This window comes from Notamacropus eugenii, chromosome 7, assembly GCF_028372415.1.
Source record: "Notamacropus eugenii isolate mMacEug1 chromosome 7, mMacEug1.pri_v2, whole genome shotgun sequence".
NCBI classification, from domain to species: domain Eukaryota; kingdom Metazoa; phylum Chordata; class Mammalia; order Diprotodontia; family Macropodidae; genus Notamacropus; species Notamacropus eugenii.
Genome location: NC_092878.1, coordinates 34,544,663 through 34,568,177, shown reverse-complemented (window position 1 = coordinate 34,568,177; position 23,515 = coordinate 34,544,663). Strand labels below are relative to the sequence as shown.

General features: G+C 35.2%; 1 protein-coding gene across 6 annotated transcripts in view; it reads left to right on the top strand.

The window, feature by feature from the left end:
- The window catches only part of RPS6KA5 (ribosomal protein S6 kinase A5), a 197,534-nt gene that overhangs the window by 35,455 nt on the left and 138,564 nt on the right, over positions 1 to 23,515 (top strand). For 5 of the 6 annotated variants that reach the window (XR_011970710.1, XM_072624958.1, XM_072624963.1 and 2 more), the window contains exons 2-3: positions 5,205 to 5,276; positions 19,804 to 20,022. Coding sequence is in view for 5 of the 6 variants with exons in the window: in XM_072624958.1 (XP_072481059.1) it covers positions 5,205 to 5,276; positions 19,804 to 20,022 (291 nt within the window). In the remaining variant the exon portion in view is untranslated. The remainder of the gene's footprint in view (positions 1 to 5,204; positions 5,277 to 19,803; positions 20,023 to 23,515) is intronic. The other variant, XM_072624959.1, reaches the window with a different exon arrangement.

Sequence of the window (23,515 nt, the reverse complement as noted above, 5' to 3'; positions counted from 1 at the left end):
TGTGCATAACTTTGCACTCAGCAACACTGTGCTATCTAAATCTATACCCCCAAAAAAATTAAAGAAAGAGGAAAAGGACCCATATGTACAAAAATATTTGTAACAGCTTTTTTTTGAATGTGGTTGCAAAGAATCAGAAACTGAGGGGTAGTTGCCTCTGATATATTTTGTCATTATTATTTCCTTATGTTCTTCATAATTGTGGGTAGTAATATAGATATGCTCATTTTTTTGAGTTTATCTCATGTCCTGCTCTTTTTCTGAAATTATTTATAGCCTCAGTTTAATATTTTGTTGTTATTGACTGGCTGGAGTTTTCTGGCTACAATTGTATGTTAGCATGGACATTCCTGAAGCATGTCAGTAACTTAAGACTGCAGATACATGTGTATGTATGTGTGTGTATATATGTATATATATTTGTATGTATACACATATCTATGTATATGTTATTTGACCCTTTAATTTTTTTCTTTTTTTATTCTATATTTATTTAAGTTTTCAACATTCATTTCCACAAAATTTTGAGTTCCAAATTTTCTCCCCATTTCTCCCCTCCCCCCACCCCAAAATGCCAAGCATTATAATTACCCCTATCATCAGTCTGCCCTCCCTTCTAATATCCCTCCCTTCCCTTATCCCTATCTTCTCTTTTGTCCTGTAAGGCAAGATAAATTTCTATACCCCATTACCTGTATTTCTTATTTCCTAGTTGTATGCAAGAACAATACTCAACAGTTATTCCTAAAACTTTGAGTTTCAACTTTTCTTCCTCCCTCCCTCCCTCCGTACCCATCCCCATTGGGAAGGCACACAATTCGATATAGACCATATCTGTGTAGTTTTGCAAATGACTTCCATAATAGTCGTGTTGTGTAAAACTAACTGTATTTCTCTCCATCTTATTCTGTCCCCCATTACTTCTATTCTCTCTTTTGATCCTGTCCCTCCCCATGAGTGTTGACCTCAAATTGCTCCCTCCTCCCCATGCCCTCCCTTCCATCATCCCCCCTACCCTGCTTATCCCCTTCTCCCCCACATTCCTGTATTGTAAGATAGGTTTTCATACCAATATGAGTGTGCATTTTATTCCTTCCTTTAGTCGAACGTGATGAGAGTAAACTTCATGTTTTTTTCCTCACCTCCCTCCTTTTTCCCTCTACTGAAAAGTCTTTAACTTGCCTCTTTTGTGAGAGATAATTTGCCCCATTCCATTTCTCCCTTTCTCCTCCCAATATATTTCTCTCTCACCGCTTAATTTCATTTTTTTAAGACATGATCCCATTTTATTCAACTCACCCTGTGCTCTGTGTGTGTGTGTGTGTGTGTCTGTGTGTGTGTGTGTAATCCCACCCACTACCCAGATACTGAAAAAAGTTTCAAGAGTTACAAATATTGTCTTTCCATGTAGGAATGCAGACAGTTCAACTTTAGTAAATCCCTTATGACTTCTCTTTGCTGTTTACCTTTTCATGCTTCTCTTCATTTTTGTGTTTGAAAGTCAAATTTTCTTTTCAGCTCTGGTCTTTTCATCAAGAATACTTAAAAGTCCTCTATTTCATTGAATGACCATTTTTTCCTCTGAAGTATTGTACTCAGTTTTGCTGGGTAGGCGATTCTGGTTTTGGTTCTGGTTCCTTTGACTTTTGGAATATCATATTCCACGCCCTTCAATCCCTTAATGTAGAAGCTGCTAGATCTTGTGTTATCCTGATTGTATTTCCATAATACTTGAATTGTTTCTTTCCAGCTGCTTGCAATATTTTCTCCCTGACCTGGGAACTCTGGAATTTGGCCACAATGTTCCTAGGACTTTCTCTTTTTGGATCTCTTTCAGGAGGTGATCAGTGGATTTTTTCAATATTTATTTGCCCCCTGGTTCTAGAATATCAGGGCAGTTTTCCTTGATAATTTCATGAAAGATGATGTCCAGGCTTTTCTTTTGATCATGGCTTTCAGAGGCCAAGGCTGGGCCAGGCTCCGCTCCATGTCCAGTGCAACAGATGTTTCCTGTGGGCCTTTCAGGTGACCCTGGGCTGGAAATCTCCTCCACTCTGTTGTTCTCCACTTCTGCTGCTCCAGAATTTGTTGAGAGTCCCTGTCTAGGTATTTTATGGGCTGTGTGGAGAAAGTCCACATATGTGTATCTTTCTACTCCGCCATCTTGGTTCCGCCCCAACCCTTTAATTTTTTAAGAGGAAGTTATTTAGTCTCTTTTAATTTTTTGCCAAAGACCCTTTTTTGAGTATAATATTTATTGTGGTGTGGTTGATAAAGAATATATTTAATATTTTTGGTTTTCTTCATTTGTTTGAGTTTATTTTTATGCCATAGTACAGTTAGCTTTGTTTTATAAAGTGATGAAAAATATGTATATTTATAAAGCAGATGAAAAATATGTATATTTCTTTTTATTCCCATTAAATAAACAACAGATCTATTATATAGGGCATCCAAAGGTCTTGGTGTAATTTTATGCTGTCAAAACTGTACTAAGACTTTTGAGATACCTTGTTTATGACTTTTCTGAAGTTCTACTGAGGTCCTCTTATTTATGTTTTTGTTAAATTTTTCCATTAACTTTTCCTTCAAATGCTTAGCTTCTCTGTCATTTGAGAATATATATACATATTAAGTATGCATTATCTCATCTTCAAAAGGTAATTTTCCTTGCTGTCTTAATTATCAGTTTTAACATTGTTTTAATTGAGATCATAATTACTACTCCTGCATTTTAAAATTTGCCCTAAGAATAATAAATTCTTCTCCAACCCCTCATTTTAGCATTTTCTGAATCTTTGTTTCAAAAATATTTCTTATAAATGGCATGTTGTTAGATTCTGCTTTACTAATACAGTTTGCTTAAAATCCTCTATTTTATGGGTAAGTTGATTCAATTCATCCTCGTAGTTATGATTGTTATGTATTTCCCGCTATTAAAGACTAACTTTTTCTTCTCTTTACTCCCTGATTGACTCTTTACAGTAAAGAAAGAGGTGCTAAAAGTGAAAGAATGTGATAAGCTCTAGTAATCTATTATTGAAGAGGTTTTTCTCCCACTCCTCTTGGTCTTTTCATTAGTCCAACCTTTGATCTGTAGTTCTTATGTTTCTCCTCTTCTTTTAATCCCTCCTGTCTTCCCCTTTATGATACATCTTCTAAAGATGAAGTTTATTTTGTTTGGCTCTGTTAACTTCATGACCCTGCCTTTGGGAGAACTAAGGTCTTCTTAAAGTGTTTTAAATTACTATCTTACCTAGAAACTCAGCACCATGTAAATTTAAGTTATATCTGTATATATTTTTTCCCTGTCAACTAAATTGCTATGTGTAGTAGTCCTTTTCCTTAAATTTTTGATATAGCATCCATTTTTACTGCAGGTAAATGATTTTCCAAACTTCTTCAACCTATGAATTCTTTAATAAGACAAAAGACTGTATGCCTGTTTCCATTGTAATCTCCATCCCCACATAATTCCAAAATAAAATTTAGAAATTTTAGCAATTTAAGGGATGAATGTTACTGTTTTTGATGTGAGTCTAATGAAATGATGGTTGGTGTTTTTTTTTTTTCTTTGTAAAATGTCATATGAAAATGGAGAATCTTGGCTCAGTGGATTAAAGACAGGTGTCAGAATCAGGAAAAACTTGATGCAAGTGCTACCTCTGACATATACTGGCTCTGTGACCCCGGACAAGTCTCAGTGACCCTAAACAACTGTTGAATTGTACAACAGTTACCAGTCAGCTTTGGTGATGGCAGTTTCTTATACAAAAATTCCCTATACCAATGAAGTCATAGGTCTGAACCACAGAAACAGAAAGTTATTAATTCATGTCATAAAAAAGGCATATGATTATGCCATAAACTGTATGATAGGACAATGCAGAGGCCATCAGGAAGAACTTTTTAGATGACCACTGACTTTTGGACTACATGTTTTAAAAAATACCTTAAGGAAGAGTATCACTTCATTATAGCATCTTGTGATTGTTAATGAGTAATTATAGGGCATGTGAATAACCCATTATAATGTAAAAATAAATAGCCCATGCTTTTGTTGAGCTTTATGGTTAAAAATCATTTTATGGATATTATCATAGTTATTGTTAATAAGGAAAGTATTAGCTACGTATACTGTGAAGGAAAGTTACTTCCATTTCCCAAGATAGCACAGGTCCAGGGACTGAGAAGATTATGGGTAATTGTGGTATACAGAAACAATTATAGAAATTTGTACCTATCAGCACCCATCTCATGACTAAAATATTGGTATTGGAAAGAAAACTGAAAAGTAGTCTTTGTCATGTGTGAACAGATAACTCTTTAAATATGTTTCAGTTTATATTATTAAGCATGATAAATGATATAGGTTAAACTCGTTAGCAAAGCACAGCTAGGTGGCTCAGTGGATAGAGTGCCAGGCCTGAAGTCAGGAAGACTCATCTTTGAGTTCAAATCTAGCCTCAGACACTTATTAGCTGGGCAAGTTATTTAACCCTGTTTGCCTGTTTCTTCATCTCTAAATTAAGCTGGAGAGGAAAGTGGAAAATCACTTCAGTATCTTTGCCAAAGAATACCCCAAAGTCCCTGGCACATAGTAGACAGTTTGGCTGGATCATAGAGCAGCAGTAACATACAATGAGACTAAAAAGCTACCGTCTATTCTCTGAGAGATCTCCCTCCTATCTAACTTCAAGTCTAGCAAGTCTGAGATAGCAACGAATGTTTTAAAAGTATCTATGCAAAAAATAATGTTTGTGAATACATATAATTTATTTTTAAAAATATTCTTTAGTGCCTATTTTCATAGGATTTTAGAATTGAAAAGGATTTTAGAGACCATATAGTCCAACTTTGGCATGATTTTACAAATAAAGAAATGAAATCTCATGAGTGATATATAATAATTAAGTGATATGTCCAAGGTCAAAATTAGTAGTAAAACAGGGACTAGAATCTCAAAATCCTAGTCCAGTTTCTTATTTATTTTTGTATTTAACTCTATGTTAAAAATGACACTTTAAAAATATTTAAAAGATTTCAGATAAGAATAGTCACTTTAATTTACTTTTAAAATGTTTTTATGCATTTATATTAAAATTAAGAGACTTGAAATCTGGTACTGTTAGAAGCTCGATTTTAACAAAGATGTTTTTTGATCAGGTTTTTAATATGTTTTTTTCTTGATTTTTATATTTTAGCTAATTTAACAGGACATGCGGAGAAAGTGGGAATTGAAAATTTTGAACTTCTAAAGGTTCTAGGAACAGGAGGTAAGATTTTTAGGTTGCTTTTTCAGAATGATACTTGTTGATAGATGTTTTTCCTGCATTAGGGTTGTAACCAAATTAGAAATGAACAGACATTTATTAAGTTTCTACTGTGTGCCAGAGACTTTGCTAGTCACTGGGGATATCAATGCAAAAAATGAAATAATATCTACTGTCAAGAAGTTTACATTGGAACGGGAGACAAGAAATTCATATAGAAGTAGTACAAAGTAGCATACAGAGTAATTTGTAAAGAAGATACTGGGAATTGTAGGGGATGAGGATAGGTTTCATATAAATGGTTGTGCTTAATACTGAGTCTTGAAGGAAGAGAGATATTCTATAAGGAAGCTGTATGTGGTAAGCTGTATGTGGTAGATGGCCAGTGCAAAGTCAGATGAAAACATGAGATATGGCATATTGTTTATGAGGAACTTCTGTTCCTTTTCTCTAGGAGGACAAGTTGCCTGGATCTCAAATGTGTCTTGCCTTTTTATCCAAACTCTTTAAGTCTAGGAACTTGTGGGACAGCAAGGAATATTTCAAGGATTTATACAAAAGTACGGGTATTTTGTGGATGCATTTAAAAAACTTCTTATCTTAAATATCAAAAACACTTATACACAGCAAAACACAGAAAGAGAATATTAATATCTATTTTATACTGCTTATTTTTAAAGCATATAATAAATTCCATGTACTATTTTTTAAAGTCCTACTTGTTTTTGCTTCCTTCTGACCTTTATATTCCGTTCTGTGCATTTTTATAGTGTTTCAATGGGACTTCTTTCAGTTGCTGTTTTTTTAAAAAATTAATATTGATAATATTCCTTCTCTCCAAATGCTTCTCCCTACTGAGACAGAGACAGAGAGAAAGACAGAGAGAGGAAGAGAGAAGAAAAAGCCCTTATAACAAATAAATATAGTCAAGCAGTGCAATTTCACACAGTAGCCTTGTACAAAAATATATGATTCAGGATCTTGCCTCTCTAATCTCTGTGTTTGCAGGTTGGGTAACTTGCTTCATCATAGTTTTTCTGAAGATGTAATCATTGCATTGATGAGAGTTCTTAAATCTTCAAAGTTTTTTTTTCTTTATAATCTTGTCATCCTTATATAAATTGTTCTCCTGATTCAGGTCTCTTCACTTTACATCAATTCATACCACCTAGGTTTCTCTGTCATGCTTTTTTTGTCATTCTTGTGACTCAATATTCTGTTACATTCACATCCCATAATTTGCTGGTGTATTTCCCAGTTGATGCATACACCCTTCATTTTAGTTACTGCTTTTCTTTTCCCTCACTTCAGGATCAGGAAATTTGTTTTATGAGGGTATCCTCCCTGTTAGCCCTCCTCAATCTCTCTATCTATTCCTGTTTGTTTCATTGCTGTGTTAGGTATATTTCTAAACCAAATAGTTAATGTTCGTGTATGTGTGTGTATGTGTGTTCAGCATTCTCTTGTTTATTTCAGATAATCTTGGTACTTGCTCCTAAACACATTCTCTATGTTTTTATGCTGTATTTCTCTTGCACCCTAGTTCTTTGATTTTTATGACTTATTAGTTAAAGTTGGCATGTACTTATTCTGAATATAGTATTTTGTGTGCATTTTTATATATGTTTGATTCTTTTCTCTTTTTGTTAGTAGCCAAGACCCTCAAAAGTCATGAAGGAAATTAAATTTCAATTATATTTAATATATAAAGAGCATAAGATTTTTAGTAGCACTTTTTGAAATCCTCCTATCTGAATGAACTATCTCTGTCTGTGCTCTTGTTTGTTCCTTCCTAGGACTAGGAAAGGATATTACTGTTACTCTGACTTACTCTCTGGATCCACTGTAGATACTGCTTGCAACTACCAGGGCTTCTTATTTTTATCTTGTGATCTGGTGATTGTCCAATGTTAATAATAAAGGTGTAGAGTACAAGAGCATCCCTGAACTTGACTGTCTCCCTTTTTTATTTGTTTAATTCTTTTTGGTACTTTAATTTTTGCTTCCTGACTTATGATTACGCTCTGAATTTTGTCTCAGCCTGCATTCATTTCTTGATTCTGGCCTTGTTCTTAGTGTTTCACTTGTTACAAATAATAGAGATTCTGAAGGATTCCTAAGGCAGACTGTTACAGCTTGGATTGTAAAAATATTTTTATATTTGTTTCAAATAATTATTTAAACCAAATCATTTTCATCTATATTCATAATTTGAATTAAATGAAATTAAAACTTTTCTAGTTTTGACATTTGCAGCCTGTAACATAAGTTGTAAGATCTTTGATTCTGTTGTTTTAAAATAATTTTGCAAGTGTCAGAAATATGTTCATTTATTAAAATTTTGTATACCTACTACTTCTGTGACCGTGTGTAGTGCCATTGCGATACTCACAGCAGCTGCTATGGATATACAGGCTTATTTCCAGGGTTTGTTCACAACATATAAAAACACTGTTCCTCAAAGATGAAACCAAGATTTTAGATCACCAAAAGCCAATTCCACCATAGTAACAACGAAGTTTGCACACATTGCCAGTAGAGAGAGGACTCTCATCCCTGATCCTTCTCTCCCTCAAGTCTCCCCACAAACAAATTCCCTTAGGCAAAATAGCCCTTTTTCACCCAGGCTAGCTGCTCTACTCTGCTCTGCTGTGCCTGCTGCCTCTCTCTCTACTCCACCTCACTCTTTCTGCTGCACCCTTGTTTGAAGGTGTGCTCCACCTGTTTGAAGAACTCCTCCCACCATGGGCTCCTTGTGACTCAAGCTGTGGGCTGGGTTAAAGCTTAAAGCAGGTCACATGGGCCTATTAAGAGGCAGGGCAGATCTTCAAATTCCCTTAACATCACACCTTGGACAAGTGACTTAACCTACTGCACCTAAATTTCCTCAACTATAAAATGAGGAATTTGAGCCAAATGGCCTCTGATATCCCTAGATATATGATCCTATGATCTGATCACACTTCTTAGCATCTATTTCAAATATTCTACTCACTTCTACACTTAAGCCTCTCCCTTTCCCATTCTTTCTCAGCAGAAAACTGCCTCCTAGTTCACTAAGAAAGTCAAAGCCATTCACTGCGAGCTTCCTTATAAGTAACCCTATTAAATTTCTTAAGGTACATTCAACAAGCATTTATGAAGTGTCTACTATGTTCCCTGGTGTTATGCTGGGCACTGAGGTACGAAATGAAAAATGAAATAACTCTTACCTTCAAGGAGTTTACGTTCTGTTTGGGGAAACAACATGTACGAATTATGTACAGAATAAATACAAAGGAATATCGAGGAGAACCACTAGCATCTAGAGGAGAGGGGGACCAGGGAAGACCTTTTGTAGAAAGTGGTATTTAAAGCTAAGCTTTGAAGGAAATTAGGAATTCAAAAAGAGAAGCTGAAATGGAATAGTTTATTTGAGAAACAGGTAAGTGGAAGGCCAAGTTGTCTAGAACAAAGTGTGAAGGGCAATGATGTATAAGACTGCTGGAAAGGTAAATTGGAGCTATATTGTAAAAGGTTTCAAATCCCAGACAAAGGTATTTTGTATGTATTTGATCCTAAAAGCAATAGACACTGGAGCTAGTTGAATATGACTTATCTAATGCTTTTAGGAATATCATTTTGGCAGTTGTGTGGAGGATAACTTAGAGGAGAGAAAGACTTGAGGGAGAAAGATCAATGAAGACACAACTTCAGAAGTACCAGTGAGAGGTAATGAGGCCTCAGCTGTGGTGGTACCCACATGAATAGAGAAGTGGTTGAATGTGAGAGATATTGTACAGGCTGAATCTCCAAGATGTGGCAACCAGCCGGATGTGTCAAGTGAAAAAGAGTGAAGAGTCAAGCACAAGACTGAGGTTGTGAACCTGAGACTTTGAGCTGGGACCATGTCATTCCCCTGCTCAAGAATCTGAAGTAGCTCTTGATTATAAAATAAAATTTAAACTTCTCAGCCTGCTATTTAAAACTCATTTGTCAGTGCTTTCTCATAAATTATCTTCAATTTATTATTTTTGTGCATGTTTTTTTTTAATGAAATGAAATTATATTCATACAGCACTTAGCATAGTGCCCAGCACAGAGTAGGTACTTAATAAATGGTTATTTGCTCTTCTCACTGAATAGAATGAAAACTACTAAAGAAAGGGAATGTTTTTTCTTTATATCCATGTAGTAGGCAATTAATGTTGAACCGAATAAAATTTGTAGAATGATAGCTCATAGTGTTTATGAGAATATAGGATAATTAAAATAGTTATAAATGTAATAATTAAAATAATTGAAAGTGCTGAATTACATATATCTGAATTTAATTCACATTTAATACCTAGAGTAGGTGAGACGAAAAAAATAAATATAATGAAGGCTAAATTTATATTAAAAATTTAAACCATTTATCTTAGAGAATAATATTGTGCCACCTTTTTTTTTTTTTTTTTTTTTTACAAACTTCTGTTTTTAATAACACTAGGGAGAAAAATCTTATCAAATATCTTTATGTATTTCATTGTGTTTTTTGGGGGGAGGGAAGCAACTAAAATTTCTGAAGAATTGGTTTTTATATGTTACAGAATTGATAAACAGTTTGAATCAGAAGTATTGCTTTTAAAATAGAACCTTTTTATGTGAGCCCTTTTTAATTATATAGTCAATACTTGCAACATTTGTCAAATGAAACCTATTTTATGTTTTTTTAATTTAAACCATTTCTAGTTTTGAATTTTCTCCCTCCAGCCCATCCCCCACTCATTGAAATGACTAGAAATATAATACTCATTAAGCATTTAAGTCAAGTAAAACATATTTTCATGTTAACCATGTCAATTTTGTATTAACTGATTGCGTAGTCCATTTTTTCAGGCCTTCCAGACCACAAAACTTGGTAGTGTTGTATTTTTCTTTTCTGCTTATTTAACATTTAATTTCTCTCTTATGGAAGTAATGCCTCCTACTGTTTCCTTCTTAAGTAAGGTTTTGGGGGACAAAGGGGAGTGTGTTCAAGTTCATGAATTTTGTCTCAGGTTCTATGGGTCAGCCTCTGTCACCATTCATAATCTACCTATATAGTAGCTATAGTGCTTTAGTTAAGATTAAGGCAGAATCTGGCTACCTTGTCTTTAGTCAGGGTCTCATCCATATTATCCCTCTCCATTGTTTCCTGTGTCTTGCTCCTCCTAATTCTCTTAAAATATAATTTGTAACATGTTATTCTCTGTTAACAAATTTAGGATGTCTATATTGTCTACCTCAACTCTAGGAGAGTGGTAGAACACAGGGTTCCCTGCCTGTAACAGCACCTAGTGAGTATTTCATTTTCAAGTGCCTTCATAGAAAGATCTCCATTTTCTTGTCACTGTTCAATTAAATTATTGTAATAACCTCACAATTGATCTTCCATTTTCCAGGCCTTCCCCTCTGCAATCCATTCCTCATTCAGCCCCAAAACCGATATTTCACTCCCTTATTCAAAATCTTCCCTGTTGCCTCTAGGATATAACACAAACTTCCCAATCTAGTAATTAAAGCTCTCCACATTCTTACCATCATTCTTGTCTTATTTCACATTATTTTAAAAATTCATTTTTATTTAACTTTCAATTCTGAATTCTCTTTCTTACTGTCTTCCTCCCCAACTCATTGAAAAAGCAAGAAAAATAAAGCTCATTACAAATATGTAGTCCATGCAAAACAAATTCTTTCATTAGCAATGTCCTAAAAAAAGGAAAGAAAAGAAAATATGTTCAGTCTGTTCCCTGAATCCATCATCTCTCTATCTGGAGGGTGGGTAGCATGTTTCTTCATAATTTCTTTAGGATTGTAGCTGGTTATTATGGTTATCAGAGTTACTAAGTCGTTCACAATTGATTATCTTTACAATATTCTTCTGATTTTGCTCCCTTCATTTGCATCAGTTCATATGAATTGTCCCAGGTTTTTTTCTGAAACCATCTCTATTATCATATAGTGTTCCATTATTATCATATATTATAACTTGTTCAGCCATTCTCCAGGTGATGAATGTCCCCTTTATTTCTGATTCTTTGCAACCGCAAAGAGAGTTGCTATAAATATTTTTATGTATGGCTCCTTTTCCTTTTTTAACTCTTTGGGATATAGACCTAGTAGCGGAATTGCTGGGTCAGAGGGTGTGTAGAGCTGAATAGAGCTTTTTGATTCAGTTCCAAATTGCTTTCCAGAATGGTAAGACTAATTCACAGCTCTACCAACAGGCCATTAATGTACCTATTTTCCCACAGCCCTCCAGCATTTGTCATTTTCCTTTTTTGTCATCTTAGCCAATCTGCCATATATGAGGTTGTACCTCAGAGTTGTTTTAGTTTACTCTTCTCTAATTATTAGTGATTTAGAACCTTCATATAACTATTGATAGCTTGGATTTCTTTCTCTGAAAACTGCCTATCCATATCCTTTGACCATTTATCATTTGGGGGAGTAGTACTTATTCTTATAAATTTGACTCATTTCCCTATGTATTATTTAGCATACTCTGTTCCAATTAAATTGGCCTCTTACTTGTCCTCCATATGATTTTTCATCTCCTGATTCAGTGTTATTGCCCATGTAGTTTTTACCATGTCTGGAATGCTTTCTCTCCTCACCTTCTCTGAACTTAGCCACCATGCCTCAGCTTCCTCCAGATTCCTCTCCTTTGAGCTCGTTTTCCGATTGGTGAGTTTTTCTTGGAATCTCCACTTTTGGAAAGGGTCATCTCTCATTCTCTAGACTTAGCTACCATGACCCTCCAGGTAACCCTCTTCCTGTTTCCTCTCCCTTTTTTTGTTTGCTGAACCACGTTTTTGTAATGAATATTTTCCCCAACGTTTGGCTATTGATATGTCTCCATTAAGGACTAGGAGATATCATCGTCATCATTGTAGATGACATTTACGTAGTGCTTTAAGATTTGTGAATCATTTTGTATAAAAGATGTCTCAAAAATCTCAGGACATATTTACATCTATTAGAGCTTAAATCTGCACTAAGACTTTTGAAACACCCTATACATTATCTTGTTTAAGCCTTACAGCAACTCTATGAAGTAGGCTCTATTATTATCTCATTTTGAGATGAGAAACTGAAGTTCAAGTTAAGTGATTTCTCCATGGTTAGTTTACGTAGCTGGTAGCTGTGGGAGGTGGATTTCAGACATTGTTTCCTCCTAAGTAAAACCCAGTACTCTTTAAAAAAACAACAACTACATTACACTGCTTTTTAAATCTAATTTAAAATTTTTAAACTTCAAAAAAAATTTGAACTTTATGTAAATGAAACCTGTCTTTCTTTCCCACCTCACTCCCTCTTCCATTGGGAAAGAAAGAAAAACAATATTCCTATAACAAATAAATTAATCATTTAGTAAACATTTATAAAGCACATACTATGTTCTAGGCACTGAGCTATGTACTAGACCTGTATAGTTGAGCAAAATAAATTCTTGCATTGGCTATGTCCAAAATAAAAAAAAATCCTTCATTTTTCTCTATGAAACTATCATCTCTTTTTTTTTAGTAGGTCAGTAGCATGTTTCATCATGTGCCATCTGGAATTGCAATTGGTCATTGCATGGATCAATGTTCTTAAATCTTACAAAGTTGATTTTTTTTTTTAATAATAATGTATAAATTATTTTCCTGGGTCTTCCCCTTCACTCAGTATCAGGTAATGTGAATCTTTCTAGTTTTCTCCAAAACCCCTTCCGCATCATTTCTTAAAGCATCATAGTATTCCATTCCATTCATATATCATTGTTTAGCTATTTATTCCCCAATTAATGGATACCCCCTCAATTTCCAATTCTTTACCATCACAAAAAGAGCTACTATAAATATTTTTGTGCATATGTATCCTTCTCCTCTTTCTTTGATCATTTTGAAGTTGAGACTGCTATATGTATAAGTACTGCTATGTGAAAGGATGTACACACTAATAAGTATGGGGGCATAGTGGTAAATTCTTTTCCAGAATGATTGAACCAGTTCACAGCCCCGCCAGTAGTGCGTTAATGTATCTGTTTTCCCATAGCCTCTCCAGCATTTGTCATTTTCCTTTTTTGCCAACATTACCAATCTGATGGGTATGAAGTGGTACTTTAGAGTTGTATTAATTTGTATTTTTCTAATTATTATTGATTTGAAGCACTTTTTCATGTGGCTATTAATAATTTGGGCTTTTTTTCCCTTGAAAACTAAATGTTTATAGTCTTTGACCATTTATCAACTGGGGAATGGCTGTTAGTTTTATACTTTGGAATGAGTTCCCTATATATCTTAGAAATAAGACCTATAAATTTGCTGCAAATATTTTTTTCCCATGTATCTGTTTCCCTTCTAATTTTAGCTGCATTGATTTTGTTTATACAAAACCTTTTTTGTGACCAAAATGATCAATTTTGTATTACTAATTAAAGGGATAATATCTCTCTCATATTTGGTCATGAACTCATCCCCATTCATAGATTTGATGTTATGCTGCCTTATTAAGCTACTCACTTTTCTTTCTAGTCTTATATTCCTAAATATGATTGTCATTATTCTTTGAATCCAGGCTTCATATGGGGATTCACCTAAAAATTATATTGAAAATTAATGGAAAAGTTAGATATAATTTATAAGAATTCATGTTATAGCCAAATTTGGAGCCCTTTCAGAAGAAAAATATGAGTCATTTTAGAACTTATGTAGAGAACTCTCAAAATCCAGGGAACCTCCTTGCCTAATATTTTTCTCCTCTAGGTAGGCTCTTTGTGTTTATTAAACACTACTCTACTGTGTTCATTTCCTTCTGGTTTGTTCTTATTTTTTTCTAACTATTATTAAGTAATTGTTTGGTGGTTTGATTGTTATGACACTGAATAAATTAATCTAGGTAGTCATATAAATTTTATTATATTAGCTTGACCTACTCATGAGCAATTAATATTTCTCTAGTTATTTAGTTCTACATTTATGTAAAGTATATTTTATTGTTCTAATCAGAATGTCTTCTTTGGTATTTAATTGGATTTTGAAAATTTTATTGATTTTATTTTTTGTTTTTTTTTTGTTTCTTGTCCAATTCATTTATTTGTTCTTTCTTTTTTTTGTTAATGTACATGTTTAGAGATAAAAAATTTCCCTTAAGGACTACTTTGTCAGAATTGTCAAAATGTTGGTATGTTGCCTTATTCTTATGTTATTTAATGAAAGTATCATTTCTGTGATTTGTTCTTTGACCCACAATTCTTTAGAAGTAGTTTATTCAGTCTCTAATTTTTAATCTTTTCTTCTGTGGCCCTTTATTGCATAATTTTTATTGTATTGTGGTAAACTAAAACTTTTTAAAAACACTTCTGCTTTCCTGCATTATTGTAAAGTCACCATGGTCAGTTGCAAAATATGTATACACTTTTAATTTCCTCTTCTTTTCATTTTTTTCTTTTTTTATTGATATCTTTAATGCATATTCTGATAATATTCTCCCTGCAGTTCTTTCCCTTCCTCCCCCCCCCCCGTTTAAAGAAAAGAAGAAAAGGAATGAAAAATCTTGTTACAAAGATGCGTTCTCATGCTGAAAAAAATCATACAGTGGCCATATGAAAATTTTTTTTATCTCTTTCTCTCCTTGTGCTCCTATTTTTATCAGAAAGGGGGTAACATGCTTCATCATAGGTTCTCTAGAGCATGGTTGGTCATTTCCTTGATCAGAGTTCTTAAGTCTTTCACTGTTGTTTTCATTACATGTTACTGATCTTATATCCTTTTTCCCATTAGCTCTTGCTTTCTTCATTTTGTGGCGTGGTAGTATTCCCTTAGGTTTATAAACCACAGTGTGGTTAGCCACTCCTCAGATGCCTAAGAGGCAGTCAAAGGCACTTCTTAGACTGTGAGAGTTTTTCTTTTTTCTCCTTTCTTTTCCTTTACTTGCCTTTTCTCCTTTCTTTTTTCTTTTCTTTCCCCTTTTAAACTTCCCTTCAGGATCAGAAATTTGTTTTGCTTGCAGCTCTTCTACCCTTAGCATTAACTTCCCTCTTTTCCCCTTTTGTTTCCTTATTGAGTTTAATGTACATGTACAGCAGTCTGTTAGTGTGTGTGTTCACTTCTTTGCTCTTTTCAAATAAGAGTGAAATTCATCTGGTGTCTGCTCTCTCACCACTTCCTCCATATGTATTCTCACACACACTAATTATGAAAAAGAGTGAGTTCCCCCTCCCCTTCTTCCCTTCTACAATAGAGTATTATTCTTTTTACCCCCTGTCCCCTTCCATCATCAATTCCTTCTTGTTCTAAAAAATCTAGTCAGTTTTCATTTAATTTTTGAAAATATGGTGTACAGGATTTGTAAAATGCCTTTCAGGGAGTCCAGTAGTTCTTCAATTATGTCTTCCTAAGCTGTTTTTGAGGTCAGTTTATTTTTTATGTCGTGTATCTTACATTTTCTTTCTTTCTTTCTTTTTTGGTCTTTTGATTTTATGCCTGTATTTCTTCCTTTCTCTGGGAGTCATTGGTTTTTGTTTGATTTATACTAGTTTGCAGGAATTCCATTGTGGGGGGGGTAAGGTACGATTCAATACAATAAATATTTATTAAGCACCTACTTGTGTGGTCAGGCACTGTACCAAGCACTGGTTACACAAATAAGAAGAACACAGTCCCTCCCCTTAAGGAGCTTATAAACTAATGAAAGAAGATAACACAGAAAAGGAAGCTGAAAAGGGAGAAGGAGGAAGAAAAAGTTACCCAGCATGAGGGTGATGATGGTGTAGTTAAGTCTAAAGAGTATAGTTCATGGCAAATAAAGAGTTGACTGGCTTTCTAAGGCCAATTTAAGTGTAAGTTCTGGAATTTTTTTGCTCTGCCTTACATCAGTTGAAGGGATAGAGGAAGCTGAGTGTACTGATGATGTATGAGTAGTAAAGCTTATAAATTTCCATGATGATCTTTTCTAGGGGTGAGGGTGGGGGGTGGGGTGGAAAGAACATGACGATGGTGGAGTCAAAGAGAAAGAGTGCGGCTAGTGGGAAAATAAGGTAATGTTTACTACTTTCTCTTTCAAATTACTTATTCTTCTTCCAGTTCTTTCCTTTTCTTCATCTCACCCTACTCTGAGATGCTTTCCATAGGATAGATACCTATTCTCTTTCACCATTGTCTTAGATGAGGTGGTGGTATTCCTTTCTTCTTCCCAAGGCAAACCCCATCTCTGCATGCATAAGTGATCCCCATTGCATCCCATGCCCTCTCTGTCATTTCTAATCTCTTATTAATCTCCAGTCTCTCCGTCTATTGGCTGCTTCCCTAATGTCTGTAATCATGCCCATGACTAAAAAAAATTATGCCCATGACTCCTCTCTCCTCAAAAAACTCTTGTTTGATCTGTCTGTCCTCATTAGTTACTGTTATATGTCTTTCTTCCCTTTTGTTGCTAAACTCCTTGAGAAGACTTTCAAAATTGGGTACTTTTACTTCATCCTCGACTTGTCGCTTTCTCTTATCCCTTCATATCCAATCTGTTGGCAAGTACTGTTCATTATACCTTCACAATATTTCTCATATATGCTTCCTTCTTTCTTCTGGCACTGCCCACCACCCCGGTGCAGACTCTTATCATCTCACATCTGGACTATTACAGTAGCCCTTCTGGTTGGTCTCCCTGTCTCAACTCTCTCCCCCTGCCAGTTCATCTTTTAGCTGTTAAATTGATCTTCCTAAGGTGCAGGTATGACTACATCACTCAGTAAACTCCATTTTTTTTACCCTTTTTTACTTTTGGATTAATATAAAGTCCTCTGTTTTGATGCCCTTCATAGCCCTTTCTACATTTCCAGTCTTATACTATACTTTCCTCCATATAGTCTGTGACCTGGTGACACTGGCTGCTTTTATTCCTTGCACAAGACACTCCAACTTCTAGCTCCACATTTTCACTGGCTGACCCCATGCTTGGTATTTTCTTACACTTTTTTTGCTTTCTTCAAGCTCACTTTCTGCAGGAAACCTTTCTTTGTCTCCCTTAATGCTAGTATCTTCCCTTTTAGATTATCTCCAATTTATTCTGTATATATCTTGTTTGTACATAATTGTTTTCATATTATTTCTCCTGTTGGAAGTTATGTCAGTGGTTTAAGCCTTAGTCTCCTGGTCTAGATAAAACTGTGATAGTTTTATTGCCTACTCAGGAAATTTAGGATATATATGGTAAATTTTCAGTTGTGAATTGAATCCTGTTCTCATGGTTCCTCTTCACATTAATGTAAGATGTTTTTCTCAGTACACATGTGTAGAGTAACAAAAATGAAATCAACTTCTGAGGGAGTCTGAATTTTAGTCCTCTCTTCTAAGTTGGCCTTTTTTATATTAGTATGTTGAGGCTTCTTCTCATAAATAGTTACTTAACTGACTGCAGGTGTTGGGGGGGGCACAGTTGAAAATTAGATGGAAGGTATAAGTTGGAAAGACAAATAATAGAATCTGAGTTGAATGGGAGCTTAGAGGTCATTCAGGCTAGTAAGTACCTAAAAAGGAATCTAATTTATTGCATTCCAGAAAAGGGGTCAAATAATCTTTGTTGCGTGAATATCTCCAGCGCTGCAGAACCCACTGTCTTTTGTGTATTCTGTTCCACTTTTGGATGGATAGAATTGTTATTTGTTCCTTTACAACTTCTCTTTTAGGCCACAATGATCAAGGCTCTTCCACAAGAAAATCCTTCGCGCACTTGATAGCCTTCATATTCCCCTGAATTTTCTCTTATGTCCAAGCTAAATATCCCAAGTTCTCTGTTCTTTTCATTTTCTCTTGTGCTGACTTGTAGCTCATAGAGCTTTCTGTGCTCATAGAGGTGACAGATCATTGAGCCATAGTCCTCCATAGATATTCTAATCTGCAAAAAGTTTTCTCCTTTTATGTTAGTTTTAGTTTTAACACCATCATGATAACAAAATCCTGATCTTCCTGATTTTGGTTTCACTAGGAAAGGCAGTTTAAGTTTAAATTGTGAACAGAAAAAAAAAATTGATACTTTAAACTTTATTGCTCATTTTTTTCTGCCTCTCTGTCCAAATAATGGGGAAGGGGTAGCTAGTGACACACATTTATTCCTTTTTTCCCCCCAGAATTTAAAAAAAAATCATAAATTTAATTTCCATCAACAAGGATAAACATATATATATATAAGATTTTTCATAACTCTATTAGTATTTAATAGGAAAACAAAATTAATAGTAAATGAAAAATAATTTGCTATGTGTCCCATTGTAAGTCTGAAGTTCTACTATCTTTGGCTGTGTTTTCTTCATTTATCAGTTTCAGTCACTGTGTATGCCGTTCTGGTTCTTCAGGTCTTACTTTCTATCTTTCATATTCTTTGTGTGTATGTCCATTATATGTCAGGTAAATATAAGGAACTTTAAAGACACAGAGCTGCCATACCAGCAGTAGGTCATAATACCAATAGGGCTTCTATAATAATATCTCAGAATCTATGTGGAGAAGTTAGTGTATCCTACAGAATTTAATATTAGTCTATGATAGATAGAAAAATAAGACTGTCATGACAATTATAATCTATATGTTTCATATTTACTATTACAATTCTAAATCACCCTTCCAGATATTGATATATTTTGGATAATTTTCTAAATATATATTTTTCTTTCCAGTTGGGGTTGAGATACCAGTTTTTATGGTTTTCATTTTCGTAGCTCACTTTTAACTTCCGAATGCTTCAACTTATAATTGTCTTATTTACAAAGCAAATAATAATATTTCAGACAAATAAAATGCCAACCTTTCATTAGCTTTTTTTTATTTCCCAGAATGTTCTCAATATGTTATTTATATTTCTTTTGATAAATTGCAACAGATCCTTAGCATTCATGAAAGAAATTAGTTTAGTAGGTACTTGATACAGAAATTTCATAAGTGTTATACCAGTACTAATGGTAAAAAGGGAGGAAAGATAAAGTGGAATGGAATATGTATGTATTTCATATTCCTTTTTCTCTTCTATTCTCTTCTTCCTAATTAAAAAAGAACAACGGTTGTTTATGTATATAAGATCCTGAATTGAGTGGTTTACTGATTTCCAGGCTATTCCTCATATTTTAAATCAAGTGTCAGTAACATTTGGCAACATCTCCAGTGTATAGAAACATCTTCAGAAGGCCATATATTTCAGATAGATTCCTTAAGATTTTATATGAATCTAAAATGTCCAGGTTCCAGGAATGAGTTATGGTTAGTTCACCATAATAACTGTGGCTGTTTTCCTGCAGCTAAAAATAATTGAGGTGAGAATAACAAAACAGAAGAGTGCAGACATAATTCTCCCTCTCAGCTGTGGTTAAATGTGTAAATACTGAAAGCTCTAGTTAGAAATAGATCTATTGTCAAGTTGAACAAAGGTATTAAAGAACCTTATTCCAAAGAGTATTGAAGTTAATTTTCCTACACTAACCTATAAAGAATATATATGTGATGATGACATGCATGTTTAGAATTTTTATTTCCTTTTTACTTCTCCTTGATTTCAGCCTATGGAAAAGTATTCCTGGTTCGTAAAATAAGTGGTCACGATGCTGGAAAGCTGTATGCTATGAAAGTTCTGAAGAAAGCCACCATTGTTCAGAAAGCCAAGACAGCAGAGCACACAAAGACAGAGCGGCAGGTGCTGGAACACATCAGGCTCTCACCCTTTCTGGTCACACTGCATTATGCTTTCCAGACAGAGACTAAGCTACATCTCATTCTAGGTGAGTATTAGCAGTTTCAACCTTGCTATGAAAGCAACAGTGTTTTCTTCTCAGAGAATACTTTTAAGTTTTTGGTGTCATTGTGTAAAATGACTTTACAATTTTGAATTAGAAGAAATATGTTGAACCTTTATCATTCCTGTCTTCTTGGTGGGTCTATCTTGAACATTATCACTCTTTAGGACTTTGGGTATATGACTTTCTAACCTGGAAAATATCTGTAACAAAATTCTGTAGTGATTTATTGGTCTTAAGAAATAATAGAATATGTCTGAGGCATTTTAAGAAGATAACTTTTATAGACAGCAGAGAGAAAAAAATTGGGGGAAGGAGTAAGATTATTGATTTAAAAAAAATCAAACAAACCATAGTATGTTAGATCAAGAGTTGGCTTTAAAAAGCCAGGAATATTTCTGATTCATACTACCTATGACTTGTACCGATCATTTAACCTTTCAGAGTTCTGGATAATTCTGTAAGATTATAAATTGAAGGGTATTTGCTGACCTGAATTGGTAAAAGAACTTTTCTCTCTTAGAAGTTCCTTATACGAATGAAATCACAGGTCTAATTGCTATCCTACCCTTCCATGATCCTTGATTTCCTTCTCTAGGACACAGATCCTCACCCCTAGTCAAAAAGTGATAATTTAGATAGTTTGCTAGCCATCTAATATTTTATCTGGAGGAAGTATTATAGATGACCACTGAATTTGGAGTCAGAAGATCGTTTTAAGACCTACTTCTATCACTTACTTATTCATTCTGGGTGATCTTGGGCAAGCTGAACCTTGGTTTTTAAATTTATGAAATAGGGTAAATATTATTTATCCTTAAGTAGTTCATAGTGTATAATACCAAATGAGATATATATTTTATAAACTGTAAAACCCTAAGCAAATGCTAGCTATCATTGTTATAGTCATTATTATGAATTATTAAAGGTATACCTTGGACTATGGCTTTGGTCAGGACTGCCTTAAAATTTAGAATAGCAAAGCAGGGTTTAAGCTTTTATTCCTGCAGTGTATACATATATCATACCTAACAACTGGAGAATGAAGCAGAAGACAAAAATGTGTATTGCTTTTTCGTATTTTTGTATTTTTATTTTTTTTTTTTATTAAACTTTTAACATTTATTTTCACATATTTTTGGGTTACAAATTTTCTCCCCTTTTTTCCCCTCCCCCCCCCAGATCCAAGCTTTCTAATTGCCCCTGTGACCTATCTTCTCTCTCCTCTATCCTCCCTCCCTGCCCTTGTCTCCGTCTTCTCTTTTGTCCTGTAGGGCCGGATAGCTTTCTTGACCCCTTAACCTGTATTTCTTGTTACCCAGTGGTAAGAACATTACATTTGGTCCTAACACTTTGAGTTCCAACTTCTTTGGCTCCCTCCCTCTCTACCCCTTCCCCTTGGAAGACAGGCAGTTCAATATAGGCCATATCTGTTTAGTTTTGCAAATGATTTCCATACTAGTTGTGTTGTATAGGACTAACTATATTTCCCTCCATCCTGTCCTGTCCCCCATTACTTCTATTTTCTTATGATCCTTTCCCTCCCCATGAGTGTCGACCTCGTATTGCATTCTCCTCCCCATGCCCTCCCCTCTATCCTCCCCCCCATCCTACTTGTGCCCCTGTCCCCCACTCTCCTGTATTATGAGATAGGTTTTCCTATCAAAATGAGTGTGCATTATATTCTTTCCTTTAGTGGATTGTGATGAGAGTAGACCTCATGTTTTTCTCTTGCCTCCCCTCTTTATCCCACCACTAATAAGTCTTTTGCTTGCCTCTTTTATAAGAGATAATTTGCCCCATATAACTTCTCCCTTTCTCCTCCCAATATTTCTCTCTCACTGCTTGATTTAATTTTTTTTTTTTTAATATGTGATCCCATCCTCTTCAATTCACTCTGTGCACTCTGTCTCTATGTATGTGTGAGTGTGTGCATGTGTGTGTGTGTGTGTGTACTCCCACCCAGTGCCCAGATACTGCAATGTTTCAAGAGTTATAAATATTGTCTTTCCATGTAGGAATGTAAACAGTTGAACTTTAGTAAGTCCCTTATGATTTCTCTTTGCTGTTCGCCTTTTCATGGTTCTCTTCATTCTTGTGTTAGAAAGTCAAATTTTCTTTCCAGTTCTGGTCTTTTCATCAGGAAAATTTGAAAGTCTTCTATTTCATTGAAAGACCATTTTTTTTCCTGAAGTATTATACTCAGTTTTGCTGGGTAGGTGATTCTTGGCTTCAGTCCTATTTCCTTTGACTTCTGGAATATCCTATTCCATTCCCTTCTGTCCCTCAATGTAGAAGGTGCCAGATCTTGTACTATCCTGATTGTATTTCCACAATACTTGAATTGTTTCTTTCTAGCTGCTTGCAATATTTTCTCTTTCACCTGGGAATTCTGGAATTTGGCCACAATGCTCCTAGGAGTTTCTCTTTTTGGATCTCTTTCATGCGGTGTTCTGCGGATTCCTTGAATATTTATTTTGCCTTCTGGTTCTAGAATCTCAGGGCAGTTTTCCTTGATAATTTCATGGAAGATGATGTCTAGGCTCTTCTTTTGATCATGGTTTTCAGGTAGTCCCAGAATTTTTACATTGTCTCTCCTGATTCTATTTTCCAGGTCAGTTGTTTTTCCAATAAGATATTTCACCTTATCTTCCATTTTTCGAATCTGCGCGGTATGTTCTGAGATATCTGTCTTTCTCGAAAAGTCCAAAGCTTCCATCTGTACCATTCCAGATTTGAGAGATCTATTTTCTTCAGTAAGCTTTTGAATCTCCTTTTCCATTTGGTTAATTCTGCTTTTGAAAGCATTCTTCTCCTCATTGGCCCCTTGCACCTCCCTTGCCAGCTGAGTTAGGCTAGTTCTCAGGGTGCCAATTTCTTCAAGATTTTTTTGGTTCTCCTTTAGCAGGGAGCTGATCTGTTTTTCATGCTTCTCCCTCATCCCTCTCATTTCCCTTTCCAGTCTTTCCTCCACCTCTCTAACTTGATTTTCAAAATTCCTCTTGAGCTCTTCCATGGCCCGAGCCCATTGGGTGGGCTGGGACACAGAATCCTCGATTTCTGTGTCTTTGCCTGATGGCAAGCATTGTTCCTCCCCATCAGAAAGGAGGGGAGGAAGTGTTTTTTTCTCTGCGATAAAGTACCCTTCAATAGTTTTATTTCTTTTCCCTTTTCTTGGCATATTCTCCACCTAGTGGCCTGAACTCTGAATGTTCTCCTCACACCCACCTCGCCTCCTACTCCTCCCAGCCGGCGTTTGGGAGGATTGAGATTCAAATGCTGCTTCCCGCCTTAGGGCTTTTGGCGGGGGCAGGGCTGTTATTCAGTGTTAAATTAAATTCAGGTGGTCAGGGGCAGGGCCGCCTCTCTGGCTCAATTCCCTCAGGCGGTTTATGCACAGACCTTCCACAATGGATCCAGGCTCCCGCCCGCTTGGGGATCCGCCGTCCGCAGCCGCAGCAGCCTCTCAGTCCCCACC